Below are 20,056 nucleotides of genomic sequence, written 5' to 3'. Positions count from 1 at the left end.
TGAGTAGCTGGGAATATGGGCATGTGCCATCACGCCCAGCTGATTTTTGTGTTTTTAGTAGAGACGGGGTTTCACCATGTTGCCCAGGCTAGTCTTGAACTGCTAAGCTCAGGTGATCCGCCCGCCTCGACCTCCCAAAGTGCTGGGGTTATAAGCATGAGCCACCACGCCTGGCCTATAATGATATCTTAAAAGATTGCTTTCTTTTTGTTTTTTGTTTTTTTTTTTTTTTTGACGGAGTCTCACTCTCACCCAGGCTGGAGTGCAATGGCGCGGTCTTGGCTCACTGCAATCTCCGCCTCCCGGGTTCAAACAATTCTCCAACCTCAGCCTCCCAAGTAGCTGGGACTACAGGCACGTGCCACCATACCCGTCTAATTTTTGTATTTTTAGTAGAGACGGGGTTTTGCTATGTTGGCCAGGCTGGTCTCGGTCTCCTGACCTCGTGATCCACCTGCCTTGGCCTCCCAAAGTGCTGGGATTACAGGCATGAACCACAACACCCGGCTGACTGCATTTTTTAAACAGACTGGAAGATTTTGCTAGGAGTATGAGTGGTTTTCCCATGCCCCTTCTGTTTTCCAAATTGCTTGTGTTGTGGCTGCAGTCCTTTTATAATATGAAACAGGTAAATAACAACTGATGTTGTGGCTGCATCAAAGGGGTGACAAATGAAAAGGAGAGGACAAAGCAAAAGAGTCTGACCTTTCCAGGCTCTCCTGAAAGTCAAGGTTTTGATCAATGTTATGAGGGAGGCCTGTGACGTAGCTCAGACGGTCTTGAGCTTTCAGCATCATGGATTCTTCTTTTAGATCCCATCTTCCCTTCCCAACTCCCCCTCCTCAATTCCTACCGCTTAAGTGTCCATAGAGCAATTTCTTTTTAACTGTTCAGAAGCTTTCTGCAAGATGTTCGAAATACTAGCATTGGTTTGAGCAGCTAGTCTATCTTGTGCTCTTGATTTGGGGGACTTGGCTTCTATTTAGATTTCTTTGAAGGTGGATGCCAGTGACCCAGGGTCTGTGGAAGAGTAAGAGCCACTTGTGAGGATAAGACTGAAGAGGCCACAAACTCTCAGATCCTGAGAGGGTAGGACAACTCGTGCCTTCTGCTAGTCCCAAGGCCAGAATGGCCATCCTATCTTTAAAAAAGAAAGTTATTTCCCTAAGTACTATTTGAATTATTTTGTTTAAATTAAGTATGGGAAAGAGGTTTGAACCCTTTTCCAGCTTAAAATTTTAAATAAATATACAGTTTTTAAGTAAAAGTGAGATATGATTCTTTAGAAATCATCTGGCATTTAGCCAGGCATGGTGGTGTGCACCTGTAGTCCTAGCTACTCAGGAGGCTGAAGCGGGAGGATCCCTTGAGCCCAGGAGGTTGAGACTACAGTGAGCCGTGATCATGCCAGTACTTCAGCCTGAGCCATAGAGCAAGACCTTATCTCTAAAAAAAATAATAAAAAGACTTCACATTTAGACAATGTGGTAGTGTGCTGGTTCAGAAGGAGCCCAGCTATGCATGGCTAAGGGCAAATCCCTGAAAGGATGGACAAGGAAATTGAAAAATGTTCACTAACCTGAGAAACAGTCTTTGGAAAAAGGTGATCTCAGGTTCTCATGCAGGACAATTTAGGAAAAATAGAGCCAGCCAGGAGAAGGCTGAGAACTTATTCCCCATTAGTCAAAAATCTGCTTTAAGTCAAGATCCTGCAATGGCCTTTGACAACAGGGCCCTGAAAATCACCAGAACCAAGCCTGGGCCTGGTGAGTGAGTGCCTGCATAGAGTTCTTGCTGCTGTGATTCAGTGCAAGTTAGAAACCTATGCTCTTCTTTAGCCTGGGGAAAACCAACGTCCGCAAACCCAGCTTACTCAGCAAACGATCGATCGTGGCCTGTATGCTAACTATAAGGCATGTTGCTAGGTACCGTGGAAATTCTAAAGAGACATAAGATAAGAACCTTCCTGAAAGCAGTAACACTTTAGTTGGGTAAAGGGATAAGGAGATACACACACACACACACACACAGCTACCTATGTTATATATATGAATATAAGGGAACTCTCTCTTTTTGAGGGATAATCTTAGAAGTAAAATCTCATATTTGAGCATATTTAAAAGGCCACTGTAAGGCCGGGCGCGGTAGCTCACGCCTGTAATCCCAGCACGTTGGGAGGCCAGACGGGTGGATCACCTGAGGTCAGGAGTTTGAGACCAGCCTGGCCAACATGGCGAAACCCGGTCTCTACTAAAAATACAAAAAATTAGCGGGGCGTGGTGGTGGGCACCTGTAATCCCAGCTACTCAGGAGGCTAAGGCAGGAGAATTGCTTGAACCCAGGAGGCGGAGGTTGCAGTGAGCCGAGATCACGCCACCGCACTCCAGCCTAGGCAACAGAGCGAGACTCCATTAAAAAATAAATAAATAAATAAATAAATAAATAAATAAATAAAAGGCCAATGTAAAAGAGGCTTAACTATATTTAGGTTTTTCTTTTCCTTTAGATCTAATTCTAAATTATGGACCATTGTCAATATCTGTAGCCTCTTTCATTGATTATAATAATAATCCTTGAAAATGCCTTCTAAAGAATGCTGGCCCCTTGAGAGCAGGAGCAGTTTATCAGCTGTGTTTACTGTACCTGAAACAGCCCTCAGTGTTTGCTGGACATTGTTAAATGTATGTGCAAAAGTTGAATGACAGACAGACATATTCTGGGGGGACCTTACCCCCAGTGAGCTAATGACGACATTCATAATGACCCTTCACCTTTTAGACGCAGTCTTCTGGGATATATTTTTAGCATTCCGCGTGGTCTTCATCTTGATGCGTCTGTTTCACATGTGAACGTAAAGTTCGTGAGCATTTAGTAGAGGCTGAGGAATCACTGCTTTCAACATTCCTTGTGGCTTACATCCCTGCATTTTTATGATCACTGTAGTTTTAATCACTGGCACTCCTTCGTTTCCATTTCCCACGAATTGCAAAATGCTATAAAAAATTCAAATACTGTAAACAAGCGTGGCTATACCGACAAAGGAAGGCCAACATTTAACTGCTAGGTGATTTTCAAAGCTCAGCATCTTTATCTAAAAAGCATAGTAGGGGTGCAGCGAAGTGAGAAGTCAAATTTTATTAAAGCTGAGGACAGCCTATAGTAGCTTTTGCTTTTTCCCTGGTGGCTGCTCACTTGAATTTCAGACAGTTCTAGTAATGAGAGAAAATAAATAACATTACAGGGTGAGCTAACCCTATGAACCCAGACCTGTAAATTTGTAGCGAAATGATACTTCCTCTCACAGACTTGTGACTTAATCTCCTTAAGAGGCTTTTTCTGAGCAAGGCTGAGACATCTCAGAAGACTAAATCTGTGTCTATGAACCTGACTGCAAAAGAGTTCTTCCCTCCCAGGGTCTGGAGGGTATGAGTGCCTGTCAGTCCATGTGCTGTTTAACCCTCTGGTGCTGGACTCCGGGTCTCCCTCCGCTCTTTTCTCCCCGATGCAGAGCCCATGCTGGTGCGCTAACCTGCAGCGTCTCTGTGCTTCTCTTCTTACCTCCTCTTTCCCCTTCTCTTTCCCTCTTGCTGTGGTGTGTCCAGAAAAGGAAGTCGAGTTCCAGCGTGCACCTAATGGTGAGCCTTGCCTGCCCACCCATCGCCCACTCCATGCTGCCTGTGCCCTCCTGCCAGCCACGCAAACCCGTTCTGCCACGTGCGTGTGCCTCACTCATCCTCACTGCATGTCTGTGCTGTGTGGGCAGGTGTGGCCTGTCCTGCCAGGCGGGGGCCATTGCCCAAGGTCACCCAGTGGCCTAAAAAGTGGGCATTGGAAGGGGTGGTGTGGCACCCCCTGCTGTGGAGTTTGGACAGCCCCCAGCAGCCCAGGGTAGGATGTGAAGCTGGTAGGGACCTGGGGCAAGCAAGGGAGAGACCCTCACTCGCTGTCACCCAGAAGGAGAGGCCCTGCTTCCCAGGCATGAGCAGCTGCTTCCTACAGACTGGCAGCTGGAGGGCAACTGTGTGGTGGGCAGAGGAGCTGGTTGCAGGCTCCCACTTGTGAGTCTCGCTCTCCTGGCTCTGCCCCCATGCAAATCCCATTCTCCAGCTGTGCCCAGTGGTTCATCCTGCCCACCCAGCCCTCAGGGGAACAGCTAACTCATCTTTCTCACAGTACACTGGGCACCAAGGGCAACGCAGCAGCCTGAGTCACTATGAAACCATCCATTAAAACCAGAGGTGGGGGCCGGGCGTGGTGGCTCACGCCTGTAATCCCAGCACTTTGGGAGGCCGAGGCAGGCGGATCACGAGGTCAGGAGATCGAGACCATCCTGGCTAACATGGTGAAACCTCGTCTCTACTAAAAGTACAAAAAATTAGCTGGGCATGGTGGCAGGTGCCTGTAGTCCCAGCTACTTGGGAGGCTGAGGCAGGAGAATGGTGTGAACCCAGGAGGCAGAGCTTCCAGTGAGCCGAGATTGTGTCACTGCACTCCAGCCTGGGCGACAGCAAGACCCCGTCTCAAAAAAAAAAAAAAAAAACCAGAGGTGGGGCCACTTGGGTGACATCCCAGCCCTCTGCAGGTTTTATGGGCACTCTGGAGTCTTTGCCCCCTGTGAGGGTCTTGGCCTCAGCTGGGATTTACAGGTAGGGCAGCCCTCTCTAACCAACCCCAAACAGGTCAGCATCATTCACTGAGCTAGGTGGGCTTTGCTTCTTCTTGGTGGGAATGGAGACAGCAGAGCTCCTATGAGTTTAGAGCACCGTCTCACTACTCCTGGGACCCCTCTTCTCTAGCCTGCCGCAGTCTGTGGAGTCTTGTTCAGGGAGTCACTTGGTGCCTGGCTTGAGGTTCCATGCCTAGCCCTGGGTTTGGGGATGTCTGAGCCATTGATAGCAAGCTGGCAGTGGACGGCTTCAGGTCTGGTCCAAGAGGCCTCCAGGCAAGAAGTAGGATGCTTTCTGTGTATGTCCTAGAAGAGAAGACACACATTCTAGCTGTCAGTGTATCATCTGTGCCCTGTGCAGGGATGGTAGCCACACATTTGTCCCACCTCCTATTGAAGAATTTGCAGGCATCAGGCTGCTTCTCAGTGGCCCCCAACCCCACTGGAACTCAGTGAGATTGAGTATGCTGGTTAGGGAACTTATCAGAGGCAGAGAATATCACATGGATATGGCTCCCTGCCCTGGAGATCAGCCTCCTTCCTTCCTTCCATCTTCCCCTTGCCCCTCCCTTGTTGTGCCGCTCTGTGTAATGTTTTTGTTTGTTTGTTTTTGTTTTTTTAAGATGGAGTCTTGCTCTGTCGCCCAGGCTGGAGTGCAGTGGTGCAATTTGGCTCACTGCAGCCTCCGCCTCCTGGGTTCAAGCAATTCTCCTGCCTCAGCCTCCCGAGTAGCTGGGATTACAGGCATGCACCACCACGCCTGGCTAATTTTTGTATTTTTAGTAGAGATGGGGTTTCATCATGTTGGCCAGGCTGGTCTTGAACTCCTGACCTCAGGTGATCCATCCGCCTTGGCCTTCCAAAGTGCTGGGATTACAGGTGTAAGCCAGCGCGCCCGGCCACCACCATGTAGTTTTGAAAGGCAAGGAGTATCCCTGGTGGTCATGGTGCTGTTGGGAATGTTGGCCTGTGTGTGGCCTACTCTGTCCTGGAGGCCAGATTCTGGGACTACAGCCACAGCCCCTCTGGGTTTCACCTGCCCCTCCCCGGAATACTGCCCTTACTTCTAGCCGATCAGGCCTAAGATTTGTCAGGCAAAAAGGTGAACAGCACAGCCCTGACTCTGCTCCCTGAGGTCAGTGAATGCGTTTTGGTCTGAAATGGACTTCCACCCCCATCCTCTGGACACCATCTCTTAGGCCAGGCATACTTTCTTTTCTCCTTTCTCTTTGTTTCAGGCTTCGAGCTGGTGTTGTAAGAAGGAAATAAAGGTGCTGGGTTGAAAGGGCAGCAGGAGACTGCCCACAGATAGGGGACCAGAGTTTCTGAATTTTGTTTTGCTTTCTTGTAAATTACCCCCCCTTTCCCTGTATGGTGGGAAGAAGATCTTGAACTTCTTTGGGTCAGGTGTGGATTGTGCAATGACATGGCACCTGGCATAAGCAGAGATTTCTGGAGAGATACTTTAAAACAAGGCTTTGGGCTTGTCCCGCCTTAAGGGTGCCCCAAGAGCTACGTCTCTGGGTCCCACAAATACTTCCTCCGATCATCTCTCCAGCCATCGCTTCCATCTGCACAGCGTATGGAGGCCACCTCAGGCCTACCTCCTCCAGGCCAGGCCAGGGGGCAAGGGAGGTCTGGGAGTTGAACCTGAGTGGCCTTGGGGACTCTGGAGGAACTAAACCATCTGTTTTCTTGTCTCAGCCACAGAGCAACAACAAAAACAGTCTCGTAAGCCCAGCCCAAGAGCCCGCGCCCTTGCAGACGGCCATGGTACCTCCTGACTACAGCTTCTCTGCCTCTGCCCCTGGCTGCCTCCTGCCCCTTCCCTCTTCCTCCTCTTGTGCCCCCTCCCTGACCTCCTGGGCCTGTTCCTTTCTTGGTCCCCATAGAGCAGACTGCTTTGTGTGCCACCCTGTATGCCCCTTCCCCTTCATTGTCCCGCCTGGCCGCACTCCGTCCCGCATGGCAGAACTGCTGCTCCTGCTCCTGCTCCTTTCGCTGGTGGGGGGAAGAGTGATCAGGGCTCTCAGCTGAACCTCCTAGGCCCAGCCCAGGACCCCCAGTGGGTCTCCTGTGGGGGCTGGGAAGGTGAGTTGCTTAGGAAAGGAGAGGGTAGGAGCTTTCTTGGGACCTGAACATCAGTTCTTGGAGGCCTCCTTGTAAAACCTGCCTCAGTCTCTCTTTTGCAAAGCCAGAAACAGGAACGAGGGCTGGGGTCCCCACCTCTGGATGGTGCTGAGGTCTCCAGGCTCCTGGAGCGCCTCGTGCTAGCTGAGTTCTCTCTGGGCTCCTCCAGGGGTTCTGTGTGCTCTTGGAGCTCCCTCTGCTAGTGGTGGCTAAATAGAGAGTCAGCAGGGGGTGACTGGGAAAGAGGGAGGAGTGATGGTGCCTGCTACTCCCCTCCTTCCTGCGGACCCTCGTGCCACCTGACGTGGCGGGTGTGGGGCCAGGAACTAGGGAAGGCAGAAGGCGGGCGCAGCGGGTGGCTCTCTGGGCTCAGCTTGCCGAGGGGGATTCCTGTCCTGGCTCTTTCTGGGAGACCTCATTCTTCTCCCCAGTGTACACCCTGTGATGAACACTGTGGCAGGGCCCGGCCTGTGCCCTAAGTCCCACAGCTCCTCCAGTGTACCTGCCCTGTGGGAACCCCATGTGGAAAAAGCCCTCAGAACTGACAGGAATCAGGGACAGAGGCCCTTGCTGTCTCAGCCTCCTGGGCACCTGCACCTGCCAGGCCTCTCTTTCTTACCAGCCAGTGCTACTGCCAAAATCCAGGGCTATCCCAGCTGCCTGGGACCCCAGTTGAGCCGGACATTTTGTCTTCTGGAGATGGCTGGTGGGCAGGCCTCAGTGGTCATCACAGGGTCTGTGGGAGTCCTGGGGTGCAGGTGGGGCTCCTCAGGGAAGAGCCATAGTCTGTTCCCAAGTTGGAAGGGTAATTTTCATCTTCTCTCACAGGAACCACAAACCACTGTGGTACACAACGCTACAGATGGGATCAAGGTGAGTGGCTCCTGAGCCTGTCTCCTGCTTTCCAGGTCAGCAGGAGACAGGTGGGCTGGGTCCCAGGGGTCTACAGGCTGCACCCTGAAGCCAAGGCGTTTGCAGAGGCTCAGCTGAAGGTAGCCTGTGCTCATAGTTGCTCCATTCTGAGGAAGGGCTTTCTACCTTACGGAGCCCAGGCTTTGCAGTCAGACAGACCTGGTCTGAATCCTGGCCCTGCACCTTAGTATCCTTTATCTGCAAATTGGGGATGATAATAATAGAATCTTCCTCCATATGTTGGAAGTTTAAATGAGAGTAAACGTTCACTGAAAAACAGGCAAGAGCATCTCTGGACCCTGGAGCATTCTCCGTGGCCTGGCCCCTTTGTGCCCTTGGTGTTTTCACCAGCATTCCTGAACCAATCTGTTAAGCCTGGATACCATCCATGGCTCTGGTTTAGAGAGGTGACAAGACAAATTACCTGTTCAAACGGTGGGTGGGATGGGAGGCAGATAAAAAACCAATAAGCAAACAGATAAAATAGGCCGGGCACTGTGGCTCACACCTGTAATTCTCACACTTTGGGAGGCCAAGGTGTGGGCAGATCGCCTGAGCTTAGGAGTTTGAGACCACCCTGGGCAACATGGTGAAACCCCGTCTCTACTAAAATACAAAAAAGTAGCAGTGTGGTGGTGCGTGCCTGTAGTCCCAGCTACTTGGGAGGCTGAGGCACGATAATCGCTTGAGCCTGGGAGGCAGAGGTTGCAGTGAGCTGAGATCATGCCACTGCACTCCAGCCTGGGCTACGGAGTGAGACTTAGTCTCTCAAAGAAATAAATAAGATAAAATCTAATGTCAATAGGTAGTCTGAAGAAAATGGCACAAAGTAGAGAGAAGGCCAGGTGCAGTGGCTCACACCTGTAATCCTAGCACTTTGAGAGGCCAAGGCGGGCGCATCACTTGAGGTCAGGAGTTCAAAACCAGCCTGGCCAACATGGGAAAACCCCATCTCTACTAAAGATACAAAAATTAGTTGGGGATGGTGGTACATCCCTGTAATCCCAGCTGCCTGGGAGGCTGAGGCAGGAGAATCGCTTGAACCTCGGAGGCAGAGGTTGCAGTGAGCTGAAATCGTGCCACTGCACTTCAGCCTGGGCAACAGAGCAAGACTCCATCTAAAAAATGAAAACAGAAAAACCCCACCAAAGTAGAGAGAGAGAGAGAACAGGGCCTTGAATTAAGTAGTCAGGAGGAGGCCTCTTTCAGGAGGTGATATCTGAGCGAAAAACTGAATGGTGGGTGGGAAGGAGGCAACCAGGCCAACTCTGAGGCTGAGTGCCCTAGGCAGAAGGAACTGAAGCTCAGGTGTGGCATGTGTAATCAAGCAGAGGGAAGAGGGAAGTGACACGGGGAGAACCTAGGAGAGTGATGAGGTTGGAGAAGCAGCAGGGCCTGCTACAGAGGCCCTTGTAGGAGTTTGCATTTTCTTCCAGCAGCAAGGAGAAGCTGTTGGGAGTAATAGAATCTATCTGACACTTTAACACATCACTCTGGCCACATCATGATCAAGAACTCTAGGGAGGGCCAGGCACGGTGGGTCACACCTGTAATCCCTACACTTTGGAAGGCCGAGGCAGGTGGATCAGCGGAGGTCAGGAGCTCAAGACCAGCCTGGCCAAGATGAAGAAACTCTGTCTCTAATAAAAATACAAAAATTAGCCAGGCGTGGTGGCAGGCGCCTGTAATCCCAGCTACTCGGGAGGCTGAGACAGGAGAATCACTTGAACCCAGGAGGTGGAGGTTGCAGTGAGCCAAGATCATGCCACTGCACTCTGGCCTGGGCAACAAGAGCAAAACTCTGTTTCCAAAAAAAAAAAAAAAAAAAACTCTAGGGGAAGTTAAGGAGACCATGAAGCTGTTATCGCGGTTCAGGTGTGAGATGCTGGTGGCCTGGAGTCAGGTTGTAGCTGTGTATTGGAAGTGAAGAGGTAAGACATGGGATTTACTTTGGAGGCAGAACCAAAAGATTTTATTTTTAGATTGGGCAATCCGAATATAAGGGAAAAAGAGAAGGATTGAGGATGACACCAGGTTTTAGCCTGAATAACTGGTCTAATTAGGGGCATTTACCAAGTGGGGGAAGACTAGGGAGGAGATTTGGGAAGAGTCAGACAGCCAGGGTGGAAGCAGAACCTTCCACGGTCTCCTTGCACCTCTTGTAGGAGCACAAACTCTGCTTTCGTTCTGCTTTGCTCCTCTGGCTTCCAAGGGATGGAGCATATAGAAACATATTCTTTTTGGCCTACAGGGCTCCACAGAGAGCTGCAACACCACCACAGAAGATGAGGACCTCAAAGGTAGGTGCTGGCCCTTGGAGGGGGAAGGACTCCAGCAGTGACCCAGGTACCTGGGCTCCAATGGGGCACCCGCCTTTTCTGCTCCCAGAACTGGGAATGCTGGCTCCTATGCCCCTAGGAGAGGGCTTGGTATAAAAGCTACTTTCCACAAGCCAAGATACGAGGCCCCTGTGTGGTGTTGCTGAGCTGGGCAAGAGGCTTCTCTTCTTTGACCCCAAGTCTAAAATAGCTAAGCTAGAGATTCTCCAGGGGCCAGGGCTCAGAGAACTGTTCCTGTCGCTGATAATGATGTGCCATCCCAGAACAGGGGTACCCTAAGTCCCTGCCAAAGTAGCCCACAAGTGTCATGAGTCATAAATAGAGTGACCAATCATCCTGGTTTTCCCCGGACACAGAACTTTTGGTTTTAAGACTGTGATGGGCCAGGAGTGCTGGCTCACACCTGTAATCCCAGAACTTTGGGAGGGCCAGGGCAGGAGGATTGCTTGAGGCCAGGAGTTTGAGGCCAGCCTGGGCAACATAGCAAGACTTTGTCTCTATTAAAAGAAAAAAAAAGAAAAGAAAAAAGAAATTTTAGGAACAAATAAATAGGCCAGGCAAGGTGACTGATACCTGTAATCCCAGCACTTTGGGAGGCCGAGGCAAGCAGATCACTTGAGGTCAGGAGTTCGAAACCAGCCTGGCCAACATGCTGAAACCCCATCTCTACTAAAACTACAAAAAAAGGCCGGGCCTAGTGGCTCCCGCCTGTAATCCCAACACTTTGGGAGACCAAGATGGGTGGATCACCTGAAGGTCAGGAGTTCACGACCAGCCTGGCCAACATGGTGAAACCCCATCTCTACTAAAAATATAAAAAATTAGCCAGGTGTGGTAGCAGGTACCTGTAATCCCAGGTACTTGGGAGGCTGAGGTGGGAGAATTCGCTTGAACCTGGGAGGTGGAGGGTGCAGTGAGCTAAGATCGCCCCATTGCATTCCAGCCTAGGCAACAAGAGCAAAACTTCTCAAAAAAAAAAAAAAAAAGGCCGGTCATGGTGGCAGGGTCCTATAATCCCAGCTACTCGGGAGGCTGAGCCATGAAAATGCTTGAACCCGGGAGGTGGAGGTTGCAGTGAACCAAGATCGCACCACTGCACTCCAGTCTGGGTGTAACTGAATGAGACTCTGTCTCAAAAAGAAAAAAAAAAAAAAGGTCAAGGCCGTGGCTCACGCCTGTAATCCCAGCACTTTGGGAGGCCAAGGCGGGCGATCATGAGGTCAGAGATCGGCACCATCCTGGCTAACACGGGTGAAACCCTCGCCTCTACTAAAATGCAAAAATTACTGTGTATGGCAGGCTTCTGTAGTCCCAGCTGCTTGGGAGGCTGAGGCAGGAGAATGGCATGAACCCGGGAGGCGGAGCTTGCCGTGAGCTGAGATCGCGCCACTGCACTCCAGCCTGGGGGACTGAGCAAGACTCTGTCTCAAAAGAAAAAAAAAAAGAACATATATAAATAAATATAAAACCCAGATAGTCCTGGGAACACTGGGATGAGTTGGTCACTCTAGTCCTAAGATCTTGGCCTGAATGATGGAGTTGGAACCAATCTGACAACTGTGAGGCCACATTTGGTCGTGTCCTGGTGGGCCTGTAAGGACCACTAGCCTAAGCTTGGGCCTGGCTAGAGTGCCAGGGGGGTGGGAGGGCATGGCAGGCCGGACCCCTGGGAATCTCTGTCCTGCTCTTTAGTTGGGCCTCCTGGAATTGCTCCCTTTGCCTGAATTCCATAAGTGGCTTTGGGCCAGGCCATCAGAAAAGACAGAGGAACACTGTAGGACAGAGCTGGGAGAGCATGCCCTGGGCGGCAAGGGGGCATCAAACGTTTTGGAACCAAAAAAATAGCAGAAAGCTATGAGGAAGTGAATCATAGTAGCTCCAGGCCCCTGTGAGTGAGGTCAGATCAGTTCGATTCCAGCACTGCTGGCAACATAGGAGGCGCCATCACTGCTGGGCTCTGGACCCTGTGGCCTGGCCCCTTGGAACATCTTCCCCGGGAGCAGGGGTCCTTGGACAGGCTGTTGTAAGGCTCGTCTGGAAGCCACGGCCCAGGTCTGGGCACCTGCCTGGTGCCCTCAGCTGGGAGGCCTCTCTGGCAGAGGCGGCGGCGTGGGATGTGGTCCAGTGTCCACAGCAGCCTGAGGCGAGGCGTCCCCTTGCCCCGGCTCTGCAGCGCCATGGGCTCGGGTCCTGTCCGGCTTGCTCGCTCACCTGCCTTGTTCTGTTTGTTTTGGCTGCTCTGCCTTGCCCTGCCCTGCCCTGCCCTGGCTGGTTAGCTGCCCCGCTCCGCACTGGGAATGGCAGCTCGGTGCCTGAAGGACGGAGCTCCCGGGACAGAACAGCCCCCTCTGCAGGCATGCAGCCCCAGCCTTCTCTCTGCTCCTCAGCCAGTAAGTGTGAGGGAGGCACATTCTGGCTTCCGTCTCCCTGGCTCGTCCTGAAGCCCCTCAGGGACCCCCACCACAGCTGTCAGCCCGGCCCAGCTGCCCATGGTAGTAAGCTCCGGGAGCATGGCCTCTGCTAGGGGTGGGGGGTCAATTGGAGGTGCTGTTGAGACCAGGCAGGGGCCCCTGAGTCTGGGGCCCAAAGAAATATGAGAAGAGTGGGTGGAAGAACATGGCCTGGGGTGGGGGGAGTAGAAAGTCCCCAAGATGTGCAGTGGGCCTTGCCTCAGCGCCGAGCCAGGAAGAAGGGCAGAGTCGGAAGTCAGGTCTGTGAGGGTGGGAGTGGGGTGATGGGGAAATCGTGACAGCAAGGAACTGTGTTGGGGATGTAGTGCTTCCTGAGTCTCAGCATAACATATTAAGAGCATGGGGTCAGAGGCAAGACAGATCTGAGTTTAAATCCCAGATACACTGCCTTCAAGAGTGTGAAGTTTAACCTCTCAGAGCTGCAGGTTCCTTATCTGTAACGTGGAAATGAAACGGCCTGCACCTCAGAGCCTTATTGGAAAAAAGACGAGGCAGTAGGAAGTCTTGATACAGTGCCTCACTGGGTTATCAGGGGCTCATCCTCATATTTCTAGTTACATCTGTGCTGGAGGATGCCTGTGTCTGCTGCCTTTCCTCCCACCATCTATCCTTGCAGAGTTTCTAAGCACAACCCTCTTCACTCGTGGGGCCCCAGTCAGGTCATCCAGATGGGTCTGGTGGGTTGGAGAGGGTGTGTGTGTTGTGGGTGCACACCTGCCTGTTGCTTTAGGAAGCCCATCTAACTCCTTGCTTCCCTTAACCTGCTGCTTGCTTACCTGGAGCTGCAGCCTAGCAGGGCTGATGACTGTGGGGCTCCCTCCTGGATGTGCCTTTGGCTGCGCTGCCCTGTCCCAGCTGTGCTGCTTGGCTGTGCTGGCCTGGCCAGGCCATGGTGGTGCTGTTCTAATGCTTGCAGTTGTCTTGCAGCCTTTCGCTCCTGTGAGGAAAGGGTTGTGGCCTGGGCCAACCCAGGGCTCGGGTTAAGATGAGCCCAAGCTCAACCCACGCTCTCCCTTACCTTGGCGGCAGCCCCTGCTGATAGTGGCATTCCCTATAAGAGAAGCCCAGGGCAGCAGGACATCACCAGCTGTCCCTTGGCTTGGGATGGGTTGGGGAGGAAGGCTCTGGAGGGCACCACCTCTGCCTGCCTGTCAGTCTGAGCCCTGTCTGGTTTTCCTGAGGAACACCTCCTGGCATGAGAGCTGGTGTGAAATGTACAGCTTTCCCAAGCCTTGAGAGGTAAACGGAGCAGCCTCTCTGGTACAGGCTGTCACAGGTTTTTACAATTCTGGGATCATTTCTCCCAGAAAAGCCCTGTGGAGTTGATGAGCAGTGGAAAGCATCCATCCTAGGGCTCTGATGGTCTTTTGGCACCCCAGCCCTAGCTGCATTCTGCTGTCAGGCTGCCTGTCGCCCAGGGCTGGATCCTGGCCACTGAATGAGGGCTAAGAGTGGGGGTGGTGATTGAGACCTGACTGAGCCCCTTCAGGTGAGAGAAGTAAATTGGGGGTGGAAGCAGCCTTATTGAGAGATGCTTGTGAGAGAGGCTGCTCATACAGGGGAGGGGCTCACAGCATTCACGATGTACCAGGCTCCTCACCTGTTAAAGGCAAGTGTGTTTTCTGCAACCTGGTTGTTGATAGAGCGGGAGGCCAAGGCCAAAGAACCATAACTAATGGCTGGGCTTCAGGAGGAAGTGGTCATTGTGTCTGCAGACTGCAGAGAGGGAGATAGAAGGGAAGGTGGGTTCGCTCCTCTGCCAACGGCCCTAGAGACAGAGAAGAGGGATGTCTTTGTCATAAGTGATCACAGGGGACTCCTGAGGACTGGGGAAGGCTCTCTGTCACTTAGGAGGTACCCCAGTAGGTAAATTGATGGATTTTTCTCCTCCACAGTGAGAAAACAGGAGATCATTAAGATTACAGAACAGCTGATTGAAGCCATCAACAATGGGGACTTTGAGGCCTACACGTAAGTAGAGACCCATTTTTTTTTTTGTGACCTAAGTCATCTCCCAAGGCCTTCCCTGCTTCCAGACAACAATTAGGACCCTGGGGAAAGGGAATTTGGACCTTGGGCAAAGTATCTGAGTTAAGCCTTCTCCTAAGCTGGGAGCCCTTTCAGGCAGATTCCCTGAGCTCACCCACGGTGTCCTGGTGGTGGGCCGAAAGCACAGGGCTGAGTGGCTCAGCAGGCAGGCCTGGAAGATCTTCGCTGTCTTGTCTGGGATGGCCACAGCTAGCCTGCTGCTACTGGGTAGACACTGCTGATAAGGAAGGAAGACAAATCGCTCCACAGAAGCCTGATAGGCTGCTTTTTTGTTTTTTCTCCCTGCAGGAAGATTTGTGATCCAGGCCTCACTTCCTTTGAGCCTGAGGCCCTTGGTAACCTCGTGGAGGGGATGGATTTCCATAAGTTTTACTTTGAGAATCGTGAGTGGGTTCGTGCTGCTGATATACTCCTGCCTGCCCCTTCACCCCTTTGCCTCTGTCTCCTGCTCACCTCCTCATCCCAGTTGCCCACTTTTCCCTTATTTGACCTTCATGCTGCACTCCTACTCTGTATGCTTGCCCCTTTGTGCCCCGATGGTTGTAAACAGGCACCTTTGAAGGCCCTGCTCTGAGCCCCAAGTGCCCATTCATTCCACAACTGCCTTGTGGCAGTCCCAGTCACCACAATCAAGTTCACTTATTTCTTGCTGAGCACGGTGGCTCACGCCTGTAATCAAAGCACTTTTGGGAGGCTGAGGCTGGCGGATCACGAGGTCAGGAGATCGAGACCATCCTGGCTAACACGGTGAAACCCCATCTCTACTAAAAATACAAAAAATTAGCCAGGCGTGGTGGTGGCGCCTATAGTTCCAGCTACTTGGGAGGCTGAGGCAGGAGAATGGTGTGAACCTGGGAGGCGGAGCTTGTAGTGAGCCAAGATTGCGCCACTGCACTCCAGCCTGGGCAACACAGCGAGACTCCATCTCAAAAAAAAAGTTCACTCATTGCTTTAAGCCTCACCTCTTTCCAAGATGGATTGGAAGGAAACCCTTTGAGATTAGGTTGAGATGATCTCAGCACGTAAGAACTAAGCTCTGTGTCTGCAGGTTTCAAAATAGAGGAAATTAAAACCAGGATAAGAATGTGCAAACCAGGGTACTCTTGGTGATTTGTGAGATCGGAAGTTGTGGCTAGAATCTTCCTGACTATGGAGGAAGGCAAGCGTCCTGTATGGGGGGTGGGGTGTACATTCTGGCCAGTTCGTGGAAGATAAGGGGATAAGAAGCTGAATCATCACCCCCTCCCATCTTTCTGTCTACTCTATGAGACCCTCCCCTTCCTTATTTTTATCTCTTCCCACTTTATGCTGGGCCTTCCCTATCCTGCCCTGAGTTATAGTTAGTCACTAACTTCTCTGCTGACTCCCACCCTTATCACATCTCAGCTGCATATATAAACTCTCAGTTATCTAAGTAATTCTATTAGCCAGAAGCAATTCCAGAGTTTATATTAATTCTAGGAAGGTGACATGTAGCCCCTGTCTAACATTTGAATTGAACTAAAATGTGAATCTCAATAAAAGCAACACAGTTTTCACAGCATATGCTGATAATGGCAATCCAACTTCTTTTGCCTTTTCCCCAGGGAATCCTGGGAATATCCTGAGCTTGGTGCTTTGGTGATTCTCTTTCAGCTTTGGTGCCTTAAAAAAAAAAAATTACAAATCAATTTTGAATGGTTTAAGTTCATGATTTTGTTCTGCAGCCCTAGCTAGGGGCGAGCCAAGCCTTTTGAAATCTAAACTCAGCCTAACAAAACAGAAAATCTGTAGGCTTCAGTTAGAGTCACATGGTCCTGAGTTCAGGTGTGTGATTTGAGCAAATTATTCCTTGAACCTATTTCCTCATCTTATAATGAAGAAAATATTATCCAGCAAGAAATACAGCTCAGGCATGTAAAACCCCAGCACAATGCCTGATTAAAAGAGCAGCAGCTACTATCATTGTTGCCCATCTTTCTGTTCCTTTTGGATAAAGAAGACTAATGTAATGTGGTATCCTGGCCTCTGGAGGGCGTTTGCGGGGGGGACTTGGAGATTCTGGGAATGGTTGCTCGGGAGTTGGTAAGACTTGGAAGTGCAGGCTGGGAGGAAAATGCAGGTGCCCAGGCCTGATGTCCTCTTACCTACCCCACCCTGCCCTGTAGTCCTGTCCAAGAACAGCAAGCCTATCCATACCACCATCCTAAACCCACACGTCCACGTGATTGGGGAGGACGCAGCGTGCATCGCCTACATCCGCCTCACCCAGTACATCGACGGGCAGGGTCGGCCTCGCACCAGCCAGTCAGAAGAGACCCGGGTCTGGCACCGTCGGGATGGCAAGTGGCTCAATGTCCACTATCACTGCTCAGGGGCCCCTGCCGCACCGCTGCAGTGAGCTCAGCCACAGGTGCACCTGGTTGAGGGGGGAGAGGGGCTGGGAGGGCCTGGGACAGGTGGGGTCAGAGGAAGAAGAGAAGGCTGGGAGGTGGCCCTGGGAGAGGAGGTGTGGGCCATCCCAGAGGATTGGCAAAGGCTGGTAGAATGCTTGTAATAAGTTGTGCTCGGAAATCAGACAGACTGGGGTCTGGCTCCGTGACTCCAAATTGGGTGACCTCAGGTTACTTCCCCTCCCTAAACTCAGTCTCCTTAGCTGTCAAAGAGAGGCAGAGAGTGGTACCTACCTCATTTAATCATTGTGAGGATTAAGTAAGATACTATAAGTAAAGCACTTAGTAAGTGCTCAGCAAATGGGAGGCAGTTTTGTATTTAAGCATTAGCTTCACCCACTTTCCCCACCTTCTCAGGCCTACTTGGCCACGTGTTTAGCGTGCTAAAGTCGCTGGAACTCATCTGTGTGCTCATTGTCCTCTGTTCTGTTACCACATTCTGTCCTGTTTGACAGGGGCATTAGGAGATTCCAGCCAGAGGTCGAACCTTCGCAGCCAGTGGCTCTGGAGGGCCTGAGTGACAGCGGCAGTCCTGTTTGTTTGAGGTTTAAAACAATTCAATTACAAAAGCGGCAGCAGCCAATGCACGCCCCTGCATGCAGCCCTCCCGCCCGCCCTTCGTGTCTGTCTCTGCTGTACCGAGGTGTTTTTTACATTTAAGAAAAAAAAAAAGAAAAAAAGATTGTTTAAAAAAAAAAAAAGGAATCCGTACCATGATGCGTTTTAAAACCACCGACAGCCCTTGGGTTGGCAAGAAGGCAGGAGTGTGTATGAGGTCTATCCTGGCATGAGCAGCGGGCTGACCCACTGGCCTTGAAGAGGTGAGCTTGGCCTCTCTGGTCCCCATGGACTCAGGGGGACCAGGCAAGAACTCTGACAGAGCTTTGGGGGCCATGATGTGATTGGAGCTCCTGAGGTGGCCTGCTTACCCCAGGTCTAGGAACGGACTTCTTTGGAACTTGCATAGGCGCCTAGAATGGGGCTGATGAGAACATCGTGACCATCAGACCTACTTGGGAGAGAACACAGAGCTCCCAGCCTGCTGTGGAGGCAGCTGAGAAGTGGTGGCCTCAGGACTAAGGGCCCGGACGTTGATGTGTACTGTCTCATTTAGTGTAGAAGGGAAGAGAATTGGTGCTGCAGAAGTGTGCCCGCCATGAAGCTGATGAGAAACCTCGCGTTAATCTGACATGCACTCACTCATCCATTTCTATAGGATGCACAATGCATGTGGGCCCTGATATTGAGGCCTTATCCCTGCAGCTAGGAGGGGGAGGGGTTGTTGCTGCTTTGCTTCATGTTTTCTTCTAACTCAGCAAGGAGAGAGCCGGGCCCTGGTCAGGGCTCCCGTGCCGCCTTTGGCTGTTTTGTTTCTGTGCTAATCTGGACCATCTTTGTCTTGCCTTTTCACGGTAATGGTCCCCATGCTGACCCTCATCTGGGCCTGGGCCCTCTGCCAAGTGCCCCTGTGGGATGGGAGGAGTGAGGCAGTGGGAGAAGAGGTGGTGGTCATTTCTATGCATTGAGGCTCTCTTCGAGGCTGCCTCCCTTTTTATTCTTCCTTGCTGCACGTCCATCTCTTTTCCTGTCTTTGAGATTGACCTGACTGCTCTGGCAAGAAGAAGAGGTGTCCTTACAGAGGCCTCTTTACTGACCAACTGAAGTATAGACTTACTGCTGGACAATCTGCATGGGCATCACCCCTCCCCGCATGTAACCCGAAAGAGGTGTCCAGAGCCAAGGCTTCTACCTTCATTGTCCCTCTCTGTGCTCAAGGAGTTCCATTCCAGGAGGAAGAGGTCTATACCCTAAGCAGATAGCAAAGAAGATAATGGAGGAGCGATTGGTGATGGCCTTGGTTTCCCTCAAAACAACGCTGCAGATTTATCTGCACAAACATCTCCACTTTGGGGGGAAAGGTGGGTAGATTCCAGTTCCCTGGACTACCTTCAGGAGGCACGAGAGCTAGGAGAAGAGGCAAAGCTACAGGTTTACTTGGGAGCCAGCTGAAAAGAGAGCAGACTCAAAGGTGCTGGTGCTTGGATTTAGCCAGGCTCCTCCGAGCAGCTCATGCATGTCCCAGCCCCTGGGCCCTAGCCCTTTCCTGCCCTGCAGTCTGCAGTGCCAGCACGCAGATCCCTTCACCACAGGGTTTCGTTTTGCTGGCTTGAAGACAAATGGTCTTAGAATTCATTGAGACCCATAGCTTCATATGGCTGCTCCAGCCCCACTTCTTAGCATTCTTACTCCTCTTCTGGGGCTAATGTCAGCATCTATAGACAATAGACTATTAAAAAATCACCTTTTAAACAAGAAATGGAAGGCATTTGATGCAGAATTTTTGCATGACAACATAGAAATAATTTAAAAATAGTGTTTGTTCTGAATGTTGGTAGACCCTTCATAGCTTTGTTACAATGAAACCTTGAACTGAAGATATTTAATAAAATAACCTTTAAACAGTCCATTGTGTTACTGCTGTTGGAGGTTTACGGCCAGAGGCATAGATTTTAGCAGCCTGGGTTACCAGGTTGGAGAGAGGTACCTCCTCCTACTCCCATTGGGGCCTTTTGAGAATAAAACTTCCTCATGCCTGTAATCCCAGGCATTAGGAGGTCGAGGCGGGCGAATCACGAGGTCAGAAGTTCGAGACCAGCCTGGCCAACATGGTGAAACCCCTTCTCCACTAAAAAACACAAAAAAATTTATCTGGGCGTAGTGGCGGGTGCCTGTAATCCCAGCTACTCGGAAGGCTGAGGCAGAAGAATCGCTTGAACCCGGGAGGGGGAGGTTGCAGTGAGCCGAGGTCGCGCCACTGCACTCCAGCCCAGGGGACAGAGTGAGATTCCGTAACAGAAAAAAAAAAAAAAACAAAAAAAACTTCCTCATAACCTCCAACCAGCGCTCGGTGCTGCGGAGGCGAGGCGGGGCGGGGAGGGGAGGGAGGGTGAGTGCCCTGGGAGCCGGTTGAGGGCCTCGCCCCGCCCCTGGTCCCGCCTCCGGCTAGGCCGCTCCGCCTCGTCCCCTCCGAGTGGGCCGGCCCGGCTCCCCCTCCGA

General features: G+C 51.5%; 1 protein-coding gene across 30 annotated transcripts in view; it reads left to right on the top strand.

Moving 5' to 3' along the window:
* CAMK2G (calcium/calmodulin dependent protein kinase II gamma) overlaps nucleotides 1-19,464 on the top strand; it is a 62,195-nt gene extending 42,731 nt beyond the window's left edge. For 5 of the 30 annotated variants that reach the window (XM_003903753.3, XM_009214631.3, XM_031652277.1 and 2 more), the window contains 8 exons: nucleotides 6,371-6,439; nucleotides 7,625-7,669; nucleotides 9,960-10,008; nucleotides 12,324-12,437; nucleotides 14,414-14,489; nucleotides 14,856-14,950; nucleotides 16,715-16,959; nucleotides 17,455-19,464. In XM_003903753.3, the coding sequence (XP_003903802.1) occupies nucleotides 6,371-6,439; nucleotides 7,625-7,669; nucleotides 9,960-10,008; nucleotides 12,324-12,437; nucleotides 14,414-14,489; nucleotides 14,856-14,950; nucleotides 16,715-16,947 (681 nt within the window). In that variant the 3' untranslated portion in view covers nucleotides 16,948-16,959; nucleotides 17,455-19,464. Of the gene's footprint in view, nucleotides 1-3,602; nucleotides 3,636-6,370; nucleotides 6,440-7,624; nucleotides 7,670-9,959; nucleotides 10,009-12,323; nucleotides 12,438-14,413; nucleotides 14,490-14,855; nucleotides 14,959-16,714; nucleotides 16,960-17,454 lie in introns of all 30 variants that reach the window. The other 25 variants (XM_003903752.3, XM_003903756.3, XM_031652279.1 and 22 more) reach the window with 15 other exon arrangements.
* The last annotated feature ends 592 nt before the right edge of the window (nucleotides 19,465-20,056 follow it).

The sequence above is a fragment of the Papio anubis genome, chromosome 11, assembly GCF_008728515.1.
Source record: "Papio anubis isolate 15944 chromosome 11, Panubis1.0, whole genome shotgun sequence".
Lineage (NCBI taxonomy): Eukaryota > Metazoa > Chordata > Mammalia > Primates > Cercopithecidae > Papio > Papio anubis.
This window is presented reverse-complemented; position numbering and strand designations above follow the sequence as displayed.